At 42.4% G+C, this 24,920-nt stretch overlaps 1 protein-coding gene across 3 annotated transcripts in view; it reads left to right on the top strand.

Annotated features, from left to right (window-relative positions):
* Positions 1–24,920, top strand: part of LOC308092066 (growth arrest-specific protein 2-like) — a 50,822-nt gene that overhangs the window by 5,783 nt on the left and 20,119 nt on the right. The window contains exons 2-5 of one of the 3 annotated variants that reach the window (XM_080437862.1): positions 7,772–7,892; positions 8,016–8,318; positions 12,475–12,605; positions 20,746–20,890. In XM_080437862.1, coding sequence (XP_080293988.1) covers positions 7,796–7,892; positions 8,016–8,318; positions 12,475–12,605; positions 20,746–20,890 — 676 coding nt within the window. In that variant the 5' untranslated portion in view covers positions 7,772–7,795. Of the gene's footprint in view, positions 1–7,771; positions 8,319–12,474; positions 12,606–20,745; positions 20,891–24,920 lie in introns of all 3 variants that reach the window. The other 2 variants (XM_080437861.1, XM_080437860.1) reach the window with 2 other exon arrangements.

Raw genomic sequence — 24,920 nt, 5'->3', positions numbered from 1 at the left:
AATATGGACTCTTTAGGGTTGATGTGTTTAACCCTTTAAGACCTGGAATGCATAGCTGTGTCATTTTAGATTTGAGCTATAACCACTATTTGATACTTTAGGCTATTCAAAAATAGCAGATATATATATACAAGCTCAGAGCACGGCACCGAGTGCTGCGCTATGAGCTTGTATATCTTCTGGGGGGCTTCTGAGGTCCCTGGAACAACATCATTTGAGATGGGGGTCCGCTGCCAAATACATATCATTTTGGCATGAAAAGTGTGAGAACCACTGATATAGAAACATACGTTTAAAAAAAAAAAATGCTAGGATTTAGAAGATATTTGTAGAATCCCCCAGAAGCAAAGATTTGAGTTAAAATGTTCACTTTAGAAACATAAATATATATTCAAAGATTTGCAAAAATGTTCATGATTAAAAAAGAAAAATGCAGATCTACAAGCTTATAGTGTGGCACTCAGTGCCGCGCTATGAGCTTGTATATCAGCTATTTTTGAATAGCCAAAGACATCTTAAAATGACACAGAGGCTTTCCCGGTTGTAATGGGTTTATTGCGTCTGTAGAAAGGGAAGGCACCACCACACAGTGAATGGTGTTTGTGTTGTGAGACAGGCAGAGGAGGTGAGACAGGCAGAGGAGGGTGAGACAGACAGAGGAGGTGAGACAGACAGAGGAGGTGACAGAGGAGGTGAGACAGGCAGAGGAGGTGAGACAGACAGAGGAGGTGAGACAGACAGAGGAGGTGAGACAGGCAGAGGAGGTGAGACAGACAGAGGAGGTGACAGAGGAGGTGAGACAGGCAGAGGAGGTGAGACAGACAGAGGAGGTGAGACAGACAGAGGAGGTGAGACAGACAGAGGAGGTGAGACAGACAGAGGAGGTGAGACAGGCAGAGGAGGTGAGACAGACAGAGGAGGTGAGACAGACAGAGGAGGTGAGACAGACAGAGGAGGTGACAGAGGAGGTGAGACAGGCAGAGGAGGTGAGACAGACAGAGGAGGTGAGACAGACAGAGGAGGTGAGACAGGCAGAGGAGGTGAGACAGACAGAGGAGGTGAGACAGACAGAGGAGGTGAGACAGACAGAGGAGGAGGGTAAGACAGACAGACAGAGGAGGTGAGACAGACAGACATAGAGAGCAGGGTAAGACAGAGAGAGGCGGGTAAGACAGAGAGAGGAGGGTAAGACAGAGAGAGGAGGTGAGACAGACAGATAGAGGAGGGTAAGACAGATAGAGGAGGGTAAGACAGATAGAGGAGGGTAAGACAGATAGAGGAGGGTAAGACAGATAGAGGAAGGTGAGACAGACAGAGGAGGGTAAGACAGAGAGAGGAGGGTAAGACAGAGAGAGGAAGGTGAGACAGACAGAGAGAGGAGGGTAAGACAGATAGAGGAGGGTAAGACAGAGAGGAGGATGAGACAGAGAGAGGAGGTGAGACAGATAGAGGAGGGTAAGACAGAGAGAGGAGGGTAAGACAGAGAGAGGAGGGTGAGACAGAGAGAGGAGGGTGAGACAGACAGAGGAGGGTGAGACAGACAGAGGAGGGTGAGACAGATAGAGGAGGGTGAGACAGAGAGAGGAGGGTAAGACAGAGAGAGGAGGGTAAGACAGATAGAGGAGGGTGAGACAGATAGAGGAGGGTGAGACAGATAGGCTTGTCCTGTCTGGCCTCTGGTGGATGTGGGAATGTAACAGCTGTGTGTCAGTGAGGTCCATGTTCACACAACCAGGACATGTTGTTTTCACTGAGATAAGGCCGTGTTCCTCAGACTTCTTCATGTCAGGGACACACAAAACCTATGTATGTATATGGCCACGGCACGGACCACCCACCTGAAAAGAGTATGTGCCAGGGACCCCCACAAGAGAAGATTTATGTTGTTAAAATGTTATAATTATTGGCAAAATTGAGTTGGTTAAAGGGTTGTAGGGTAAGTGATATTTTTTGGTTAAGGCAAAAAGGTTTTTGTTAAAACGATAAAGCACTGTATTGTGATAGTAATCATTGTTATAGTGTGTTCAGTAACAGTGTTAAATATCTCTATATTGTGATAGTAATCATTGTTATAGTGTGTTCAGTAACAGTGTTAAATATCTCTATATTGTGATAGTAATCATTGTTATAGTGTGTTCAGTAACAGTGTTAAATATCTCTATATTGTGATAGTAATCATTGTTATAGTGTGTTCCGTAACAGTGTTAAATATATCTATATTGTGATAGTAATCATTGTTATAGAGTGTGTGTTCAGTAACAGTGTTTATAGCTCTATATTGTGATAGTAATCATTGCTATATAGTGTTTGTTCAGTAACAGTGTTAAATAGCTCTATATTGTGATAGTAATCATTACTATAGAGTGTGTTTTCAGTAGCAGTGTTAAATAGCTCTATATTGTGATAGTAATCATTGCTATAGAGTGTTTGTTCAGTAACAGTGTTAAATAGCTCTATATTGTGATAGTAATCATTACTAGAGTGTTTGTTCAGTAACAGTGTTAAATAGCTCTATATTGTGATAGTAATCATTGATATAGAGTGTTTGTTCAGTAACAGGGGTCTCCCAGCTCTTTAATAAACAGAAAATACATGTTCAGGTAGGTGACAAAATCTCAGCCAATCAGGAGAGAGTACCCATTTATCAGCTTAATTTGTTTTATAGTGTTCCAGTTCCAATAGTGTCTGCTCATTTCTGTGTGTCATCACTTCTAGTTTAACTTGTTTAATCTGTATCCTGACTGAGTTCTCTCTCCTGATTGGGTACAATTGGTATCCCGACCCAAAAATGCATTTTCTGTTTAATAAAGAGCTGGAGCGACATGGAGACTGTTTTTAAGAGCCAGCGTCATCAATAATGACACAGACAACGATTCATTGAATTTGTTGAGTGGCCACTTATTATTACAAATAACATAGAGATTACAACAACTGCAGTATACGGAAAATAATAAACAAAATAAAGAAAATCCGGGAAAAATATAGAAAGTTCCTTAGTTCCCAAGTTTAAGGTTTTTGTTCTCCTTGGGGCACTTTTATATGACAGTGTTTGGTTTGGTCCTACCACACAATCCGTGAGGGAGGGGAATCACCATCAGTGTCCAGAATCTGAAGATCGGTTAGCTCGCCACCCAGTATGAACTGGGGATCTATAGATCGTTGAAGTTGTATCGTTGGCAGGGGCCGATTTATGTCCGCGCGACTGGGTGCGCAACGCACGCGCGGCCAGTGCCCGGCCAGTGCACACGTTTTTTTTCCGGGTTTGTTACCTTTTTTGTTTTTGTCACTTTAATGCGGTTAATTTGGTACAAAAAAAATTACTCCATGAAGTGTAGATACATTTTTTTTTTATGACTTTGTGATGGGTGCTCGTCATTTCTCCTGGGTGCTTTAGCCCCGAGGCACCCACGGTATCGGCGCCCTTGATCGTTGGGTATGGAGACTGTGGTCAGTCTCACATGCACCTGGGCTCCTCAGTGAATGGAAGGGAAACGTTATGTCCTCTTCTCCACGTGAAGCACTCCAGGAGTAGATGAAGGGAATCTAAATCACCCAATAATAAAACCTGACCTATAGTAGATCAGACAAGACCCAATAGCTTAGTGTTATTCACACACACACACACACACTCTGTGTAGTTTTTAAATCCCCATGAAATAGCAACAATTAACACTTTTTTAACTTGTATTAATTAGCTTAATCATGTTCTGCAGACAGACCGTGGTGGTGAAGGTCTCCCTGCATGGGGGTCCAGTCAGTGTTTGCACCCTAGTGACAGACAGGGTGCAGGGTTAGGTTATAGGGTGGGTTATCAGGGCTCAGTGGACCACAGGCCCTGGGTTTGTGCAGCCATCCTTGAACACTCAGATGACGTGGTAAAGGTCACCTGAAGGTCACATTCTTTACATTTTGACACAGAGTCCATCAGTATCAACACACAGTTCTATCTGCCAGTGAAACGGAGTTGGGGGCGGGGCTAATGTTCTCACCCACACTTAACCCATTAAGACCGGGAACGCATCTCGCGTCATTTTAGATTTCTTTGTCAATTCAAAAGCAGCAGATCCACAACGCGACGCGAAACGACGTGTTTCGTGCTTGTAGATCTGCTACTTTTGCTGTTTTATTTTGTATTTGAATCCTGAGAAGTAACACTTTTGGACGTGAGGTTTCCACTCGACAGAGACGATATACTGCCTTGTAACGACAATTTAGTGAAAATAGACGACCTGCCATCTCACAACGCGTCCCATCGCCATGTGTTGCGAGCTTGGAGGTCTCTCCTGCTATTTCTAATATTGTAGAATGAAAAAAAAAAGGAAAGAAATATTTTTGATAAATCTTTGCCCTAAATTACGTTTAAGCAGATCTACAAGTTCACATTGTGATGCATTGTGAGCTTGTAAATTGGCTATTTTTGCCCTACACTGTCATACGGCCAAGTATAAATTGATAAGTTGATGAAAAAAAAAAAAGATTTAAAAAAGTATAAAAGATGTGGAGATCTGGGCTTCTGCCTGACGGCGACCATAAGAATACTGAATATATATATATATATATATATATATATATATATATATATATATATATATATATATATATATATATATATATATATATATATATATATATATATATATATATATATATATATATATATATATGATCCTGTCATGGTGGCTTATAGCAAGAACCATTGGATGATTGGATGAGCTGGGAGTTGGGTGCTGGCATTCAGACATTTGATTGGACAATGTGCTGGGTCTTAGGTGCTGGCTTTAAGACAGTTGATTGGCTGTGCTTGGAGTTGGGGTGCCGGTTGGGTGCTCGCTTCCAGACAGCTGATTGGATGAGGTGGGAGTTGGGTGCTGGCTTCCAGACAGCTGATTGGATGAGGTGTGGGCTGGATGCTAATCCAGATCAGGCTTCCAGTTCCTTTCATCACACAGACGTCTCTCTGTATGAGGCCTGGCAGGAAGAACTAGGCTGAATGTTACTGTAACCCACACCTCTGTGAATCTGAGAGATCCAGATTCCTCTGACATTCTCCCTCTGTCCACCTCTCTCTACCTCTCTCTCTACCTCTATCTCTACCTCTCTCTCTACCTCTCTCTACCTCTATCTCTACCTCTCTCTCTACCTCTCTCTACCTCTATCTCTACCTCTCTCTACCTCTCTCTACCTCTCTCTCTACCTCTCTCTACCGCTCTGACTCTCAACTTTTTGTTGCCAGACCCAGGGGGTCAGGCCTACATGTGGCTTTGTCGGTCCCCTTTTCGTCCATACATGGGCATAAAAGAGGGGGTCAGCTTTGTCGGTCCCCCTCTCCAAACGCTTTCGTCCATACATGGGCATAAAAGAGGTCTGTCTGTCTTCTGTCCTCTTTTTGATTGGCCAAGCTTAGCGTGACGTAGTGCTCTGATCTTTCAACCACTAGAGGTCTGGCAGTACCAGGTCTCCTGGTTCCCTTGTTTACATTCAACAACCCCCAGGTCTTATTATGCATTAAGTCACGGACCCCCATTTCCATTTGATACAATGTTCTTTATCTCTGGAGTGGACCCCATCAACACTGTTAACTCCCTCAGTGTTAATTTAACTAACCAAATGGACCCGTAACGGATCCATTTGGTTCCATTTTGTACACACTCAGAGTTACAGACCCCAGAAGAATCGAGAGGGTTTAATGTGTCACTTAGCATGTAAGGACCCCAACGGAAACAAGTCCGCAAGGACTTTTTTGGTCGGACCTTTTAGACAAAAGTATTATAAATGTAACTGTGTTGTTTTACATTCTTTTGCTTAATACAAATTTCAATCAATCAATCAATCATGTACAGGTTGTGACCCCCCCCTGGGTCCTGTGCCATCGTGGATTGTGTGCCTGTAACCAAAGATGGTTCATTTATTAGTTTACTTGTGTTATAGATCTATGTTTACTGGTGCTAGACCCTGTGAGAGTGTGTTGCTGGGACAGAGAAAGGTCGATAATGAAGTTGATTTTCTCCTGATGTGTCTCTGAAAAAAAGCCATTTTAGTATGAAAATCTAGTAAAATATTGTTTGTCTTGGCGATCAGGTCCAATGTTTAGTTCAGTGACCACGGGGCTTAAGAATGGCTCATAAGCTGTGTTCACGCCCACTCCATTCCATTGGAATGAATAGACTCCAACCTGCTTCCTGTCTTCTAAAAAGGCGTCCGCCTACTTCACGCAGATACGGGAAGTAGACCGGAGATGGCAGGTCTTTCTTTAGTTTTGTCTTCATGGCTGTAGCTGTGTTGCAGGGTGCTGATTGGAGAGGTAATCAGGAGAAGGGGAGACACCTGGCCACTGTCTCCCACAGTATAAATCACCTGCCTCTTCTGCTGTCCTCTTCCTTTTGTCCACCTGGGCCTCACAGAGAGCATTTGTGTTTCTCTTTAGTTTGCATTGGTTGGCAGTATGCCTGCTCTATTGTTACCATTTTTGGTCAAATTACTTTGCTTTTGTAAATCAAACCACTTTTAGTTAAAACAGCACTATGTGACTTCCCTCTTCTACCCGGGATTTGAACCCGGTTTCCATGCTCAAGTGCTGAACTTTTTTTACCATTGAGCCAATAGAGCCTGCCTGCTTGCTCAGGGGATAAAGTTATATTGGACCCCATGCTGAGAAACAGTGCTGTACGAAGCTCAGCAGAGAATATATTCATGTATTCACTGTGTTGACAGACTGAGACGTTCTTCAATTCACTCGTATATTCATATATTCATTGTTGATAGAATGCATGTACTCACTGTACCACATTAACCCTAGGATCACTGTTCTGGACATGTCACAGTAGGCCAATATTCAGTGAAAAAAAAGGCAACAATTCGGCGAAAATAGCTGATCTACAAGCTCACACAATGCAAGCAATTTACATTTACTTACAGTAAGTGCATTCAACATAGGTAGGGAACAAAACTACTAATCACCAGAAGTCTTAAGTGCATTCTCTTCTAAAACAAGCAACTAAGAGTATACCTAGCGCTAAGGTAAAAGTGCAATATATCAGCTACCTACTTTCTTAGACAGACAGACAGACAGACAGACAGACAGACAGACAGACGTCATGTGTATGTATGTATGCATGCATTGTACGTTGCACTCATGCTAACTTACTTATTACATGCGGTTGACTTGAATACGACTTGATATATTAATGGCACAAAGCCTCCAAAAGCCTCCTGTTATCACACAGTGCTCCAGAGTGAACTCAGAAACATGATGCATGTGGACCGGTATGAACTGTTTTGCGAGTGACAGTGGCATGTTGGGCCCAATGCATGTCAAACTGGGCATCGTTTGAATCAAAAGGGTTGAGAATCACTGATGTGACTGACCCTCTGTCCTTCTCCACACAGACACTGATGTGACTGACCCTCTGTCCTTCTCCACACAGACACTGATGTGACTGACCCTCTGTCCTTCTCCACACAGACACTGATGTGACTGACCCTCTGTCCTTCTCCACACAGACACTGTGTATGTGACTGACCCTCTGTCCTTCTCCACACAGACACTGATGTGACTGACCCTCTGTCCTTCTGACTGACCCTCTGTACTTTTCCACACAGACACTGATGTGACTGACCCTCTGTCCTTCTCCACACAGACACTGATGTGACTGACCCTCTGTCCTTCTCTACACAGACACTGATGTGACTGACCCTCTATCCTTCTGACTGACCCTCTGTACTTTTCCACACAGACACTGATGTGACTGACCCTCTGTCCTTCTCCACACAGAGTGAGACCAGCATCAGCAGAACCATGTGCAGCTCTCCCAGTCCCATGCAGCAGAAGATGACGGCCAGGAAGATGGGTCCTGGTGCTGAAGACTTGCAGCACAGATGCAAATCCTCTCCAGGTCTGACAGACATGCATCAGAGATGCAGCTCTTCTCCAGGGCCCGCAGACTTGCAGCGGCAGAAGTGCAGCTCCTCTCCGGGGCCCACAGACATGCAGCAGCAGAGATGCAGTTCTTCTCCAGGGCCCACAGACATGCAGCAGAGATGCAGTTCTTCTCCAGGGCCCACAGACATGCAGCAGAGATGCAGTCCTTCTCCGGGGCCCACAGACATGCAGCAGCAGAGATGCAGCTCCTCTCCGGGGCCCACAGACATGCAGCAGAGATGCAGTTCTTCTCCAGGGCCCACAGACATGCAGGAGAAGTGCATCTCCTCTCCAGGGCTGACAGACATGCAGCAGTACAGCCAGTGGCTGACCAGCAGGCATGAGGCCAGCCTGCTGCCCATGAAGGAAGACCTGGCCCTGTGGCTCAATAGCATGCTAGGTGAGCCCTTGACTTACTTTATTGAAGCCCTTTCCTCCTCTAGGGTGCATCAGGCCGTTGACAAAGGTCCTCCATTTCAATCGGTTCTTTTGAGATCTCCCTGGTTGAGGCCGCTCTCGAACATTTCTGCCTCAGCACTTCTTCTCCAGCTGTTCCTGAGGCGACCTCGTTTCCTATTCCCTTGAGGTTTCCATTTCAGGGCTTGTCGGGTGATGTTTGTTAAGGTTTTTTTGAGGGTGTGGCCAATCCAACTCCACTTCTCTTTCTCTTTCCAATTTGTATGTCAATGGGATCCTGACTAGTTCTAGATGAACTGACTAGTTCTAGGTGAGCAGCACTATACTAAATCTCTTTGGGTTTTATGTTTACCATATGAAACCCGGTGTCCATATTTTGGGCATATCATTAGCATTGCACATTTTCTAAGTTAGACCGGAGCCCGTTGGGCACCAGCCTACTCAGGAACGAGTATGTAAGACAGGTTCATATCACAGTATGTAAGCCAGTTAATATGACAGTATGTAAGACAGTTAATATGACAGTATGTCAGACAGTTAATATGACAGTATGTAAGATAGGTTCATGTGACAGTATGTAAGACAGATTCATATGATAGTATGTAAGACAGGTTCATATGACTGTATGTAAGACAGGTTCTTATGACAGTATGTAAGACAGGTGGGTTGTACTGTCACACTGTTGTCTCAGCACACAACCAACGTACATACGTACGTACCTTCCTGTGTAAATGTTTGTTTTAACCCCGGGGCAATGGCTGCTTGTTTGCTAAAAATTAACCACTTAAACCCTGTTTACTTAGTTGACCGTGGTCCCCCAGGGTTGTATACTTGGTCCTCTCCTCTTTTCCCTGTACACCAATCTCTTCGCAGAAAAAAAACCAGACGATCTACAAGCTCTCAACATGTCACGTTGCGGCGCGTTGTGAGCTTGTAGATCGGCTATTTACAAACATTTTAGTACTTTTACTTTTGGTACTTTAAGTACATTTTGATGCCAATATTTTTAGTTACTTTTAAAAATTACATTTTGAATTCTGGACTTTTACTTGTAACAGAGTATTTCCATATTGCAGTATTGGTACTTTTACTTAAGTAAAGAATTTGAGTTCTTTTTCCACCATTGCTTATAGATGGTTTGTGTGCAATTTTAGCAGAAATGGAAAACTCTCAATTCCTTTGCAATGTATTAGAAACACAAAATAGTGCCATGAAAGTGTTGTGAATGTCTTCAGAGGGACTTCTGGTCAGTAATCAATAAGTGATCAGATTCCACAGACCATGTGGCCATATGGTCAGCACTATCCTCTAGAGGCAGGGATCGATCTGAACCTCATTACACGTTCTTCTAAAGTCACCATAATGTATTCCCACTTCCCACTTTACCATCCATAAACATTAATTGAATAATGGGAGTCATTAGCCGTGCCTATATAATGCTTACATAATGTGAGGCCAGTAAAATAGACCACGGGGGAACAATATCGCTTAAACACTTATTAACCCTGTAGATTCATAGATATCTGTTGATGTTATTACACCGTCTGTGTGTGTGTGTTTGTGTGTGGGGGGGGGGGGGTCTTCAGCAATAAAACTCGCCAAGTGTGAAGTTGATCCAATGAGCTGTTCTCTAGATATGTGAAGAAATAGACAGACAGACAGACATTCCTGTGATTTAATGCACTGTGGGTCGCAGAGCCACTTTTATGGGTCACGAGTAGGTATCCCTTTATTTTTCATTTCCTACTTTTTGTTTTTAATATTTAAAAATATTTTAAAAAATCAAAATTCTTCATGAATTAAAAACAATGTCAAGAATGTTTCACAATTATTTAATGAAAAAATAAAAATACATTTAAGAAACTATTTAAATTAGGAAGAAAAAAACCCCCTGAAATTTAAAAAAAAAAGCAGATCTACAAAGCTTACAACGAGTTGCATCCCGACGCGTTGTGAGCTTGTAGATCTGCGATTTTCAAACATTTTAGTACTTTTACTTTTGAAGTATATTTTGATGCCAATACTTATGTACTTTTACACAAGTAACATTTTGAACACAGGCCTTTTACTTGTAACAGAGTATTTCTATATTGTGGTATTGCTATCCGAGTACTTCTTCTACCACTGAGAATCACTGATTTAATGCTCAGAGTAAAAGGTCCAGTGAGGGATGCATGAGGGAAATAAGGATGAATGAGGAGGTTCTCCTATAGTGAGTCTTCTGGGCTCAATTACAACATTTGGAACTCATTACAGTCTGGACCCTGAAGACCCCCCCCCCCCCCCCTCCCTAAAGAAACAGAAAGAAAAGAAAAGAAGAATTCTCTCCAGTTTCTTTCCACAGACCCCCCCCCCCCCTCCTATTTCACAATGATCTAACCCATAAAGAATGGTCGTCTCGAGAAGCCGCTACGTTGACGCACGGGGCTGATCCATCTGCATAGCAGCACTGCCTGGAGATCCATGAACCACTGAGTCCCTCAGGGCTCTGTGCTAGTGTATTTTCTGTTTTCCCTCTACATTGAGTATCGTCTCAGAAAATAGCAGATCAACAAGCTCACACGACGTGTTGTGAGCTTGTAGATCTGCTATTTTCAGTGAAAGACTTCCCCACAATAAGGATGCTGCATGTCTTTGTAGATTTACATTATTACATTATAAAACATACATTAACCACTTTAGCCTTATTTTTATACCTAGGCTATTTGAAAAAAGCAGATCTACAAGCTCACAACGCGTCGCATCGCGACGCGTTGTGAGCTTGTAGATTGGCTATTTTCAAACATTTTAGTACTTTTACTTTTGGTACTTTAAGTACATTTTGATACCAATACTTTTGTACTTTTACTCAAGTACATTTTTAATTCCGAACTTTTCCTTGTAACAGAGTAGTAGATCTGTGGCGTACGACACTGGCACGTAAACAAGTATAAATCCAGCTTTACTGTGTCTCTGTTGTTGAGCCTCATTTATCCTGCTCTCTGGAAGAGCTTCTGTTGATGTCTGTTGCTGTTGTCAGTTCCTGCTCATTATGCAGAACGTTTGATGACGCACATTTCTGAAGCTTCTTTGATCAGGAGGAACATGACGTAATGTCAGAAGAATCAACTTTATTGTCACATCACAGGTTCACAGGTGTATAGAAGTGGGTGAAATTATTAGTTTTGTGCAAGCCGCATCATTAGGTGTGTGTGTGTGTGTGTGTGTGTGTGTGCGTGTGCGTGTGCGTGTGCGTGTGTGTGTCTGTGTGTGTGTGTGTGCGTGCGTGTGGAGGGGCAGAGAGAGCGAGAGAGGAGAAAACGGTTAAGAAACAGGTCAAAAGGGAAATAAAATACTTTAGCGTGAAACAGATATAAGTTCATGTGTTTTGTGGAACGACAGTATAATGCTATAGCTAGCTCTCTTCTCTATCGGCTCCACGTGAAGGACAACTGGAAATCAGACATTTGTCCAGACGCTGGGTCGGAGGTGTGACGGCGCTTTTAAAACTCCAAAAGCTTAAAGGGACAACACCATGAATTTCATTTTTTTTTTTTGGGGGGGGGGTATTTTTTGGGCTCCCCAGTGTCTCTTGTACCCCAAAAAATATTTTTTTTTAACATTCAGTCATTCATTCTCATTTCAGAGATTTTCAGAATGGGCGTGTCTGAACAGGCCATTTCAGAATGGCAAGGCAAGTGACATCACTTGCCTTGCCATTGCATTGATGATGGCCAGACAGAATTGCTCAGTAGCCCCCCCCTGCCCAAAAGGACGCTTTGGTATTGCAGCTGAAAGTGCTGTATAAGCCAGAGACAATTGACTTGGGATGAGTATATCTGAGTGAGGATTTAGGCTCAAACCTTTTGAAAAAGGTTTGAGGGACATACACCATATGATATTAAATATCAAATATTTTTTTTAAATTCATGGTGTAGATCCTTTAAATATTCGACCACAGTCCACAACCTATTTTATTAGGTTTGGTAGCCAGAGTTTTAAATTATTTCATTTTTGTTTTGTTCTTATGTGTGATTACATGTATAGGCCTGTGTGGTGTCATGTATGTTGTTGTTAAAACTAAGAAAAATCTATCAAAAACAATTGCATAATTATAATAATATTGATACGTTGTTGCTGTGTTCTTGCTGTCCAATCAGGGCTGGAGATCACAGCTGAGAGCTTCATGGACCAACTAGACAACGGCTTCCTGTTGTGTCGTCTGGCTGAGACCCTGCAGGACAAGTTCAGACACAGCAGCCAGGAGCTGCCCGCACGCTGCAACGGCAAGGTGGGTACTACAGCCTGATTATACCCTGTTTATACAGGGGCGTCAATTGGATATGGCAAGGTATGGCAGGTGCCATACCTTGGCAACCCTAACCTTGCCATACAGAATTGCCGTTCTCAAAACCCAAGACATAAACTGTTAAAACTACGGAGGTGGGCCGCCTATAGCGGGACTTGAGCCACGAGAGGCACCGCCGAGCGAGCGAGTCGCCGTGCCGAACGCTGCGGCCCCCCCCCCCCCCCCCGTTTGGTCAAATCCGTCCCAAGCCGGCACACGTTTGCCGTCTTGGGAGTGAGAATGCGTTGGATAATCCAACGCATTCTCACACGTAGGCGTCAGTTATTGCCGCTCTGTCATTTTCTAAATTTTCACTGCCTAATGCGTCACTGTATAGGACTACGAAAACGCACGTAAAGCGCATGTATTGGAGCTTCAAACACCAATGAGACCAGGGCTTGCCTGGTAGCCGCGCTATGCTATAGCTAGTAACTGCAGCCTCTACTGATCAAATCCTACCGCGGGTGGGACTTTTCTCTCTCAACTCTTTTTTTTTTCTCTCTCCGCACAGTTTTTGTGAGTTTAGGGTTAGGATTAGGGTTAGAGTTAGGTTTAGGTATGTTTTTGTACGGTTAGGATTAGGGTTAGGTATAGTTTTGTCAACATGCGATGTTGTCATTTCAGGGCTACTGACAGAGTGGCAACAAGTGACGCCTTGGGAGTGAGAACGGGTTGGATAATCATGACCTGACCCTGACCTGATAATCATGACCCTGACCCTAACCTGATAATCATGGACCCTTCATGTGTGAGATCTAATTAGTTGACTCAGCACAGCAGTGAGCTGTGAGCTCTGTTTACAGGCTGTTCAGTGATGTGAGGTGGTGTGTCACACCGGAAGAGAACAAATCTCATTAGTTCTTTGGGCCAAATCCTGATTGGAATCATATTGGTTTGATCAGGTCTGAACAACAACAACAACAACACATTAGGAACAGATTGTTGTTCATCAGATGTGAACCGGTTTGAAAAGCCATTCAAATCAGATTTTCTAAAGATAATCATAGATGGTGCTGATCGTTTCAGTAGAACATAGAAATGATGGAATGAATGGATCTTAAACTCTCTCCTGGCTGTTTAGGTCAGTGGTTCTTAATGTGGGGTCCAGGGACCCCCAGGGTTTAATATAGCATCACAATCATTTAACCACTTTATCCATTCCCTTTAGTGGCTAGTTTTGAATGATTTTGATAATTATTAATAATAGTAATGAACATTAACATAAATCTTCTGTTCTGGGGGTCCCTGGAACAAACAAAAAAATCACATGAGGGGGTCCGCGGCCAAATGCATATCAATTTGGGGGTCCTTGACTTGAAAAAGTTTGAGAACCACTGGTTTACTCAATCTCACGGTTAGATGAATGGATATATCCTTTGAAGTTTTAGTTCAACAAGACAGAGAGACACAGTCATCATCCTCACTGCGTGACAGTGGTGGAAAAAGTACTCACATGTTTTACTTAAGTAAAAGTATCAATACTGCAGTGTAGAAATACTCTGTTACAAGTAAAAGTCAGGAATTCAAAATTTACTTGAGTAAAAGTACAAAAGTATTGGTATCAAAATGTACTTAACTCTTTCAGTGCCATGCTTATTTATGGAATTTTGGTTCTGAGTGCCACAGCAAAATTCATTGTAAAAAAAAAAGTGCTTAGGAGCCGAGATACTAACCTGACACCGTCAAATGGAAGAAGCTTGCGACACACATTTGTTTCACAGCCTACTTCCCATCTGAGACTCCGGTCGCAGAATCGATGACAGACAGTTTTTCTTTTTTTCAAGCTACTAGGCAGGTGATTGGATGATCCCGCCCCTAGCAGCCGCTGATTGGTTCGGACACGCAGTGTTCGGCCATCTCTACTCCCTGCGCAATCCCAGACCTCCCTGAAATCAAATGCAAATGAGATTTCCGGAGGGAGGGGGTTTACCAGGCTACCGAGATACAGCCTTTTTCAGTAAAAAGTTAAACAAGAAGTGAATGGAGCAGCAAATCTTCAAATCATCATATCTTGGGTTCTGAACATGTTTTTCCAAAAAAAAAAAAAAATTACAAAAGTTTTGATTTTTTTCTTTGACGTCATGTGGCACACGGGGCGTCAGGCAGGGCCGCGCCAAGGGTAGTGCGAACGGTGCGGCCGCACAGGGCCCCGCGCTTGGGGGAGCCCCGCAAAAAAAATAAAAAAAAAATAAATAATTTTTTTTTTTTTTTTTTTTTTTTTTTTTAATGAACATAATCACATTTATTAAGAGTTATAAATAGAAATAACCGCAAATAACCACCAAAAACTCGGAAATATCCGCCCAAAACCGCCAAAAAATCGCACGCGCGCGCGCTTCGCTCGCGCGCGGGGACGGGGGCGCGCGCTGCGCGCACAGGGCCCCGCATTTCTCCCGCACGGCTCTGGCGTCAGGCCTCGTGACGTCTTTGACGTCATGTGGCACAGAATGAGTTAAAGTACCAATAGTAAAAGTACTAAAATGTTTGAAAATAGTAGATGATGCGACGCGTTGTGAGCTTGTAGATCTGCTATTTTCAAATAGCCTAGATATAACATAGGGCTAAAGTTGTTAATGTATGTTTTATAATGTAATCATTTATCTGCAAAGTAACTAGTAAATAAAGTTTTCAAATAATTGTAGTGGAGTACAAATATTTGCCTCTGAGATGTAGTGGAGTAAAAGCTAAAGTATAGACAATTGGAAATACGCCAATAAAGTAAAAGTACCTCAAAATTGTACTTAAGTACAGTACTTGAGTAAATGTACTTAGTTACTTTACACCACTGCTGCTTGATGGCTTTTGCTCTTTAACAACTAATAGAATAATTATGCAAATAGGGCTCAATGTGGCTGATGTGTGTGTAACAATTTGAGTCAAATGAAGACGCGTAAACAATGTAAAAACGGACCCAATTTGCAAGAGACTTTAGAGACAGTCGAGAAAGTAGAGTCAGTCTCGTTAAAAAAAGAGAAAAGGGCGGGACTCTTCTAACCCTGTGAGAACAGCTGTAGAAATTATCATTCTGGGTGAATTCTGAGAATTTCATGAACTTCATGGATTCAAGTCCTCAGTCGCCACAACTGATTCAGTCATTTGGATTCCATAGAAGCCAGCATTTACATCTACAGCGTGTAGATCTACAGCGAGTAGATCTACAAGCTCTCAATGTGTCGCGCAGACACGTTGAGAGACGTTTTTTTTACGTTTATCGGCTTTAAACACTTGCAGCCAATGACACGGTGGCAACATTTAGGTCGTACAATCATTTAGCTGCATGGTGTGGAAATAATTAAGGTCTCTGTCTGTCTGCCTGCCTGACAGAGCTGCTCTACAGCAACACAAGGGCAACACAAGGGGCCTATTGATATGAGAGAGAGAGAGAGAGAGAGAGAGAGAGAGAGAGAGAGAGAGAGAGAGAGAGAGAGAGAGAGAGAGAGAGAGAGAGAGAGAGAGAGAGAGAGAGAGAGAGAGAGAGAGAGAGAGAGAGAGAGAGAGAGAGAGAGAGAGAGAGAGAGAGAGAGAGAGAGAGAGAGAGAGAGAGAGAGAGAGAGAGATGTTGTTTATCTTGTTTGTTTGGAAGCAGAGAGATTAGATATCTTTATTCTTATAAGACCTCAGTACCGTATATTCATCTACTTGACACATTAATGATGATATAATTATCAGAACCGTAGCTAAACATAACACTGTTTATGTGTTTTATAACAGGCTGAGTGGTATATATTATATTAACATGCAGCTGTTTCACACTAAATGAACCGTGACTGATGAATGTAGTTCTGCATGCTTGTCCTTTAATGCTGATAGAATGGCTTCAGCAACACACTCTCACTGCCAAATATTACTGCAGGGACTTCTTGGGACAAATGTAAAGTAACTAAGTACATGTACTCAAGTACTGTACTTTTGAGGATTTTTATTTGGCAAATATTGTACTTTTTACTCAATTATATGACAACTTTAGTTTGTAGATTTTGATTATTATTACAAAACATGTATTTACCACTTCAGCCCTATGCATACTTAGGCTATTTGAAAATAGCCGATCTACAAGCTCAAAGCGACGCGTTGTGAGCTTGTAGATCTGCTATTTTCAAGAGATTTGTATACATTAGAAAACTGAAATGAGACATTCTGCATAATGAGTACTTTTACTTTTGGTACTTTTAAGTACATTTTGATACCAATACTTTGGTACTTTTGCGCGAGTCAATTTTGAATTCCGGACTTTTACTTGTAACAGAGTATTTCTACATTGCAGTATTGATACTTTTTACTTAAGTAAAAGACGTGAGTACATTTTCCACCGCTGACAGCCAGACTGAGAAGGAAAGTGAAAAAAACAAACTAAACGCTGAACGAGCGTCTCCTACTTGATTCCAGGCTACCCCTAAGGACCCCCATTTTATACCAACTATTTATCTACGGGACCCCCAATAATCTACGCTGTTCATTTAACTCAGAGAGTGTACAAATGGACCTGTAAAAGGGTCCATTTGGTTTCATTTGTACGTTTTATGAGTTACACCCCTCTAAGGGTTCATGTGGGGGTCCCCCAAACCCCTGGGGGTCCCCAAACCCCTCGTTGAGAAAAGATGTTCCTGACATCATGAATGTGGTGGAGGCTGGAGGCGGATGATGATGAAACATCATAAACATGTTCCTGTCATCTCAATGTGTCTTCAATATGAGCCCTGTGGAACACATGTGTTCACGCCACGCCCTCACAGATCTATAAAACATCAGACAGGCTTCTGATAAATAATGAATCACACACTTAAAGCCCTACGTACTTCACAGGACGACCACTAGCCAAAGTAGCCGATGAAAAGATTTCTGAGCTTGTAAATCTGCTCTTTTTGAAACATGTAGACTTTTATTAATTATTATATTTAAAAAAAAATGTAAACACTGTTTTGATGTTTTTAGCAGTTTTTGAAATTTTGGGAACGTTTTTGAAATGGTTGAAAATGTCTTTTTACAATTCGCCTATAATGACCAATGGTGGAAAAAGTACTCAAACTTTTTACTTAAGTAAAAGTATCAATACTGCAATATAGAAATACTCTGTTACAAGTAAATGTCCGGAATTCAAAATGTACTTGGGTAAAAGCACAAAAGTAATGGCACCAAAATGCACTTAAAGTACCAAAAGTAAAAGTACTCATTGTGCATCAAGGGTCCTTCTGGCCGATCCACACGGTCACGACTCTTTTCTGTTCTGGCCCCACAGTGGTGGAATGAACTTCCCACTGATGTTAGGACAGCAGAGTCACTGCCCATATTTCGCCGCAGACTGAAAACCCACCTCTTCAGGAAACACTACCCTTCCTCTCTGCCTGACCTACTTGTTGTTAACTAGTTGTACGAACGCTTGTTTTCTATTGCTGTATTGTTTATTGGATTATTGGATTGTTTATTGGATCTTGTTTAGTCGATACACTTATTTGTTTTAGCTCATGCTCATTTGATTTAGCTATTTTGTCTCATCTGTTTAAGGAAATAGGTAGCTGATATATTGCACTTTTACCTTAGCGCTAGGTATACTCTTGGTTGCTTGTTTTTGCAGAAAATGCACTAAAGACTTCTGGTGATTAGTAGTTTTCATTCCCTACCTATGTTGAATACACTTATTGTAAGTCGCTTTGGATAAAAGCGTCTGCTAAATGACTGTAATGTAATGTGCAGAATTTCCCAAGTTTTCAAATGTATAAAAGGTATAAATAGCAGATCTACAAGCTCACAATGCGTCACGATGCGACACATTGTGAGCTTGTAGATCTGCTATTTATACCTTTTTCTACCATTTTCAAATGGCTGAAGTGGGTAATGTATGTTTTGTAATAATAATCAACATCTACATACAGTAGTAACTAGTAACTAAAGTTTTTAAATAATTGTAGTGGAGAAAAAGTACAATATTTGCCTCTGAGATGTAGTAGAGTAGAAGTAAAAGTACTGGAAATTGGAAATACTAATGTAAACATACCAAAAGTAATAGTAATATAGAAGTACACACACATTGTGTTGTTGTGTTGTGTTTTTAATTGTGATCCTGGGTCTGAAATAAAGATTGAATTGAACACACACACACACACACACACACACACACACACACACACACACACACACACACACACACACACACACACACACACACACACACACACACACACACACACACACACACACACACACACGGTTGAGTGCTGGCTGGAAGGCAGGTGATCACACAGTAGAAAGCATTCCATTCCAGGACAGAAAGAGAAGAAATCCCCGCAAAACACTGCATTTTTCCACCATGACCTCACTGTACCTTCCTCCTCTCAGCGCACGCGCGCACGCACGTGCATGCATGCATGCACGCACGCACGCACGCACGCACGCACGCACGCACGCACGCACGCACGCACGCACACTCAATTGTTTCAATTACATTTTGATTTATATAGCGCCAAATCCCAGAGAGAGACAGACAGAGAGAGAGACACACAGATATACACAGACAAGACAGACAGACAGACAGACAGACAGACAGACAGACAGACAGACAGACAGACAGACAGACAGACAGACAGACAGACAGACAGACAGACAGACAGACAGACTTTGATCATCTTTTTGAGACAGGATGTGTCTGATTCTGTTACAATGGTACTTATGTGTTAATAATATGGTGGTAAAGATATATCCTGCAACCATGCACACACACACACACACACACACACACACACACACACACACACACACACACACACACACACACACACACACACACACACACACACACACACACACACACACACACACACACACACACACACACACACATAAATCTTATCGAACAGCCAGGGTGCGTGCCTCTGCGTGTGCGTGCGTGTGCGTGCGTATGCGTGGCGGCTCGTGTGAAAGACTGCTCAGTGAAACCAGAGCCTGAGCAGATGGTGAAGACATCGATTCTCACCAAGCTCTGTGATTGGTCTAGCTTCATGTTCACGTGAAGCTCTGATTGGTCTGCCATCACTGCCATGTATTTGTCTTTAACCATAAATCTAAATATTTATGGAGCATAAATATATCTATAAGCAATACTATGTTGGCAGCGAGGCTCTTTACCTGCTTTTTATCCCCTCACACATTTTATACTGTATTCATATCATTACATCATTACTAATATAATAATAATAATAATAAACTTTATTTGTATAGCACCTTTCATGACATGAAATGCAGCTCAAAGTGCTTTACAGAGCAAGGATACAATTACAGTTAGAACCAATTTAACAATAAAGCAAACAAAAATAAAATAAAATAAAATAAAAGCAGTAAAATGCAGTAAAATGCAGTGGCCCTCGCCACTACACAACTACAACACAAATGGATATAACTTAAATGTAGTGACCACTGTCCTCTACAACACAGCTAAAGAAATATCCACACTTCACACAATTGCCAATATTACATGTGTACCTTGTGTACCTTAGTAATATATCTTCACACAATTGTCAATATTACACCTTAGTAATATATTTTCACTTAGTAATATTACACCTTAGTAATATATTTTCACCATGTTTACCACGTGTGGACTAGCCCAGGGGATCTGCTAACTTATCACATCCAAACCACACACCGTACACCCCTGAGAATGATATCGGGGTTATACAAGATATATAGAATAAACATAGACAAAAGGATCTGCCCTGGAGGGTCCACAACGTGTCAACGTGCCCCAGAGGATAATTCACTAAATCCTCCGGATGGAGTTACTAAGACATTACTATTGTGTATTTATTATGTTGACTTGTGTGTTTATGTGCATCTGTTTTGCTACATCTTATTTAGACTGAGAGTGTGTGTGTGTGTGTGTGTGTGTGTGTGTGTGTGTGTGTGTGTGTGTGTGTGTGTGTGTGTGTTTGTGTGTGTGTGTGTGTGTGTGTGTGTGTGTGTGTGTGTGTGTGTGTGTGTGTGTGTGTGTGTGTGTGTGTGTGTGTGTGTGTGTGTGTGTGTGTGTGTGTGTGTGTGTGTGTGTGTGTGTGTGTGTGTGTGTGTGTGTGTGTGTGTGTGTGCCTGCCTCCAGCAGGTCCTGCCCCATCGTAGGATACCCTGCCGACAGAGCGCCCCCTCTGGCTCGTTCTTTGCCAGAGACAACACGGCCAACTTCCTGTCCTGGTGTCGAGAGGTCGGCGTGGGAGAAACCTGCCTGTTCGAGTCCGAGGATTTAGGTGAGTGTGTTACTGTGTGTTACTGTGTGTTACTGTGTCACTTCATCTGGTTAAAGGAGCTATCCAGTTAACGTTGTACTGTGTAACATAGCCCTGACTGTCCTGACTGTCATATATCATGTATCATATGACAGCCATGGATGAATTTCAACATAGTGTTTGCACTTCCTCCCTTTTTGGTCCGTACATCTACATAAACGGTCAGATTTCAAATATGAAGTGTTCACCTCATGGCCACGGATGTTCTAATACTGTACGGTAGGGCATTAACAGAATAATCGAATATTCGAATATTCGACTATCAAAACTATCAAAAAAACTATCAAAACCTAGATTTTTTTTTTTTTAATATATTTTTTTATATATATATATTTTAGTGGCTTTTCTACAGCAGACACGCAGCTGTGAGCTCTGGTGTGACATCAACTCGCATTCCTTGAGTCGAGTCGTCAATACCATAATTATTATTATTTTTTTAATAATCAAATCGATTAATCGAATATACGAATACTTATAGGTCGAATAATTCGAATGCTAAAAATCACTATTCATGAATGCCCTACTGTACGGGCCCTCAGAAGTACCCGTATCTTCCGTATATATATATATATTTTTTTTTACTCTAAATTTTTATCTCACGATTTTGTAACCCCTATTGTTTTACACCCAGTGCGAATTGTCTATGTAATCCTGGGCACCCACTCCCTCTGCCAACCTAGGGAGGCCAGGGCCGAGCTCATGCCTCCTTCAATGCATGAGAGCCAACTGACCTTCTTATCACCTGACAGGGGAGAGTTTCCCCGGTAGGACGTAGCGTGTGGAAGGAACACGTTATTCCAACCAGTTCCTTTCCCCTCCATCAGGCGCCCCGGCTGGCCAGGGGGAGGCAGTATTGTGACCAGGATTACTGCATGTTTTTGTGAGGGTACCTACCCTAGGAGACACGGGGAGAACATGCAAACTCCACACAGAAAGGCCCTTTCGCCAACCCCACCTAGGGTATGGGCACTGATGACGCGGAGGAGAGGACACGCCCCCAGCGCCCACAGCGTGCCCTGCGGGAATCGAACCCAGGACCTTCTAGCTGTGAGGCGACAGCGCTACCGACTGCGCCACCGTGCCCCCTGTATCTTCCGTATTGTTCAATAAAAAGCATTTTAATCTGATCAGTGGCCATTTTCTCCAAATTTTCTCCATTATGCTTGATATGGTCAACTACTGTACAGTATTGCACCCTGATACATTATAACTCTATCAGAAAATGGCCACCGATCGGATTAAAATGCTTTTTATTGAACAATACGGAAGATACAGGTACTTCTGAGGACATAATTGTAACATTCGTGGCCATGAGGTCAGCACTTTATATTTGAAATCTGAACGTTCATGTAGATGTACGGGCCAGAAAGGGGAAATCTGTCCGTTCTAAAGTTGTGAACGTGCTTATCTCAGGAATGCCTCGACGGAGTTTGGCAACGATGAATAGAAATAAGTGGTCAAAAGGTCAAGGTCACTGTGACCATTCCTTCTCTACATGTCGTCGCTGTCCAAAAAAGTATTAATCAAAATAGTGATGCGAGGTGTTGTGTGCTTGTAGATCTGCTATTTTCACTACTTTTGTGCGACACTCTTGTATGATGAAGTAGGGCTTTGATTTAGAAAATTAAAATAGAAGTGGAACCTGGATATACAAGGTTTCTGCCTGACAACAGAGATATAATGGATGAGTGTGAACAGAGACGGATGTGAACAGCAAACTGCTTGGCTCAGCCATGCAGTGTTTCTGCTTTCTTACACTGTAGGACTTTAACCTGATATCTATGTCAGTTCCTCAGTAGAGGTTCTGACCCTGGACAGCAGGGACCTACGGTGCATCAGATCTAACAGACCATTCCACAGATACCGTCTGTATCACCAGGACGCTCCCACAGCACCGCTATGAGCTGTGGCCTGATTTAACCCATTAGGACCGGGAAACCATCTGTGTCATTTTTTAGATTTCTTTGGGCTATTCAAAAAATAGCAGATATACAAGCTCGTAGCGCGGCACCGAGCTATGAGCTTGTATATCTGCTATTCGTGAAAATGTGTGCAAATCTTTGAAAAAAAATAAAAAATAATATATATATATATTTTTTTAAGCAAACATTAGTAACTCAAATCTTTGCTTCTGGGGGATTCTACAAATGTCTTCTAAATCCTAACAGTTTTTTTTTTAAACTTATGGTACTAGATCAGTCGTGCTCAAACTTGTCAAGGACCTCCAAAATGATATGTATTTGGCCACGGACCCTCCCCTCTGAAAATAATATTTTGTTCCAGGGACCCCCAGAAGCAAAGATTTATGTTACAAATGTTTGCTTTTAAAAATATATAGTATATTATATTCAAAGGTTTGCACAAACTTTCACGATTAAAAAAAAAAAAGCAGATCTACAAGCTTGAGCTTGTAGATCTGCTATCCCTAGAAAGAAATCTAAAAATGACACGGATGCGTTCCCGGTTTTAATGGGTTAAAACGAGTAGCAATTCATTTTTTTCTGCCTTATTCTTCTCGTCCCCACTCTGCCCTTGGGGACACCGTCCGTCTCCTCTCCTCTTTCTTCTTCTTTCACTTCCTCTGACATTAATCTGCTCCCTGGAGGACACATGTGCTGGAGGGGGAGGGGGGGGAGGGAGGGGGGGGGGGGGGGGGCGTGTGCAACTCCAACACTTACTCAAAATGTCTTCTGAGCCCAGAAAACAAAGAGCCTACAGACTACGTCTGAGGGGAAAGTAGGTCGCTCTAGTCAGCACCGTGACGACGCTTTGCTCCCGTTATCCTGATTTGAACCCAAATCTGTATGTTACAGTATAGCCTACTGTATGTTAACTCTTTAACACAGTGGTTTTCAACCAGTGGTCCGGGGGGGGGGGGGGGGGGGGGGGGGTACCAGGGGGTCCCCAGCAAAATTAGTTAACATAGCGTCACAATCATTTTTAACCACTTAGCTTTGGCTATTCAAAGATAGCGGATCTACAAGCTCATAGCACGGCACCGAGTGCCGCGCTATGAGCTTGTATGATCTGCTATTATTTGAAAAATCTTGAAAATGTGTGCAAATCTTTGATATACATATTTTTTAAAGCAAACATTTCTAACACAAATCTTTGCTTCTGGGGGGGGGGGGGGGGTCCCTTGCACAAAACATTTTCAGATGGGGGTCCGCGGCCAAATGTATATCAATTTAGGGGTGAAAAAGGTTGAAAACCACTGCTTTAACACATGAAGTGCCAGAGGTTTTTTAAAACTTACGCTGATCTCTGTTTAGAGCTCTAGACGCCATGACGAGGACCCGGATGTAAACAAAGGGTGCGTGAGCGATGGGCGAGGGAACAACGACTAACGACTGGAACAATAATATTTCTAACGCGATCCACCATTGCAGAGTGATCGCCCGTCGAAGATGGCTTGTTTTCACCACGGTAAAAATATATGGAGATATGGACCCTTTTTCTCCAAATCCTATCATTGGAGAGGACGGAAGAGACGTTTTTTTGGGCCGTCACGATAATCCGTTCCATAGTTATGGGCCGTTGAATGTGGCTTGTTTTCACCAAAAAGCAACAGAAAGCAAGAGACATTTTGATTTTTATAATTCCTATAATACTAAACGAAACCAGCTGCATTTTGTTGTGATCACATGATTTCTGGGTGTACTCTTCTTTGACCTGGTATTTTTTAGGTATTTTTGCTTTACTGGAGTAGCCGTACACACATCTTCTTTCCGTACACACGCTTGTCGGCCCCCACAATTGATGATTTTATGATTCAAATGAATGACTCAAAGTGTCACATGATGAACACTCATTCTGTGTAGAGAGACAACATAAACCCAGTAACAGAGAGTGTGTTGTTTTGTCTTCCTGTCTCTGGATGGATGTCAGCAGCAGATACAGGTTTGCTCTCATACAGTGGCTCTATATGTTGTTGTACATCATTCACTCACTGTGACTCTCATGTAGTGGATCATGTGTGTTGTTATGTAGA

Source organism: Gymnoscopelus braueri, assembly GCF_963280865.1.
Source record: "Gymnoscopelus braueri genome assembly, chromosome: 9".
NCBI lineage: Eukaryota > Metazoa > Chordata > Actinopteri > Myctophiformes > Myctophidae > Gymnoscopelus > Gymnoscopelus braueri.
Note: the sequence above shows the minus strand (reverse complement) of the source record. Positions and strands in the feature narration are given on the sequence as shown.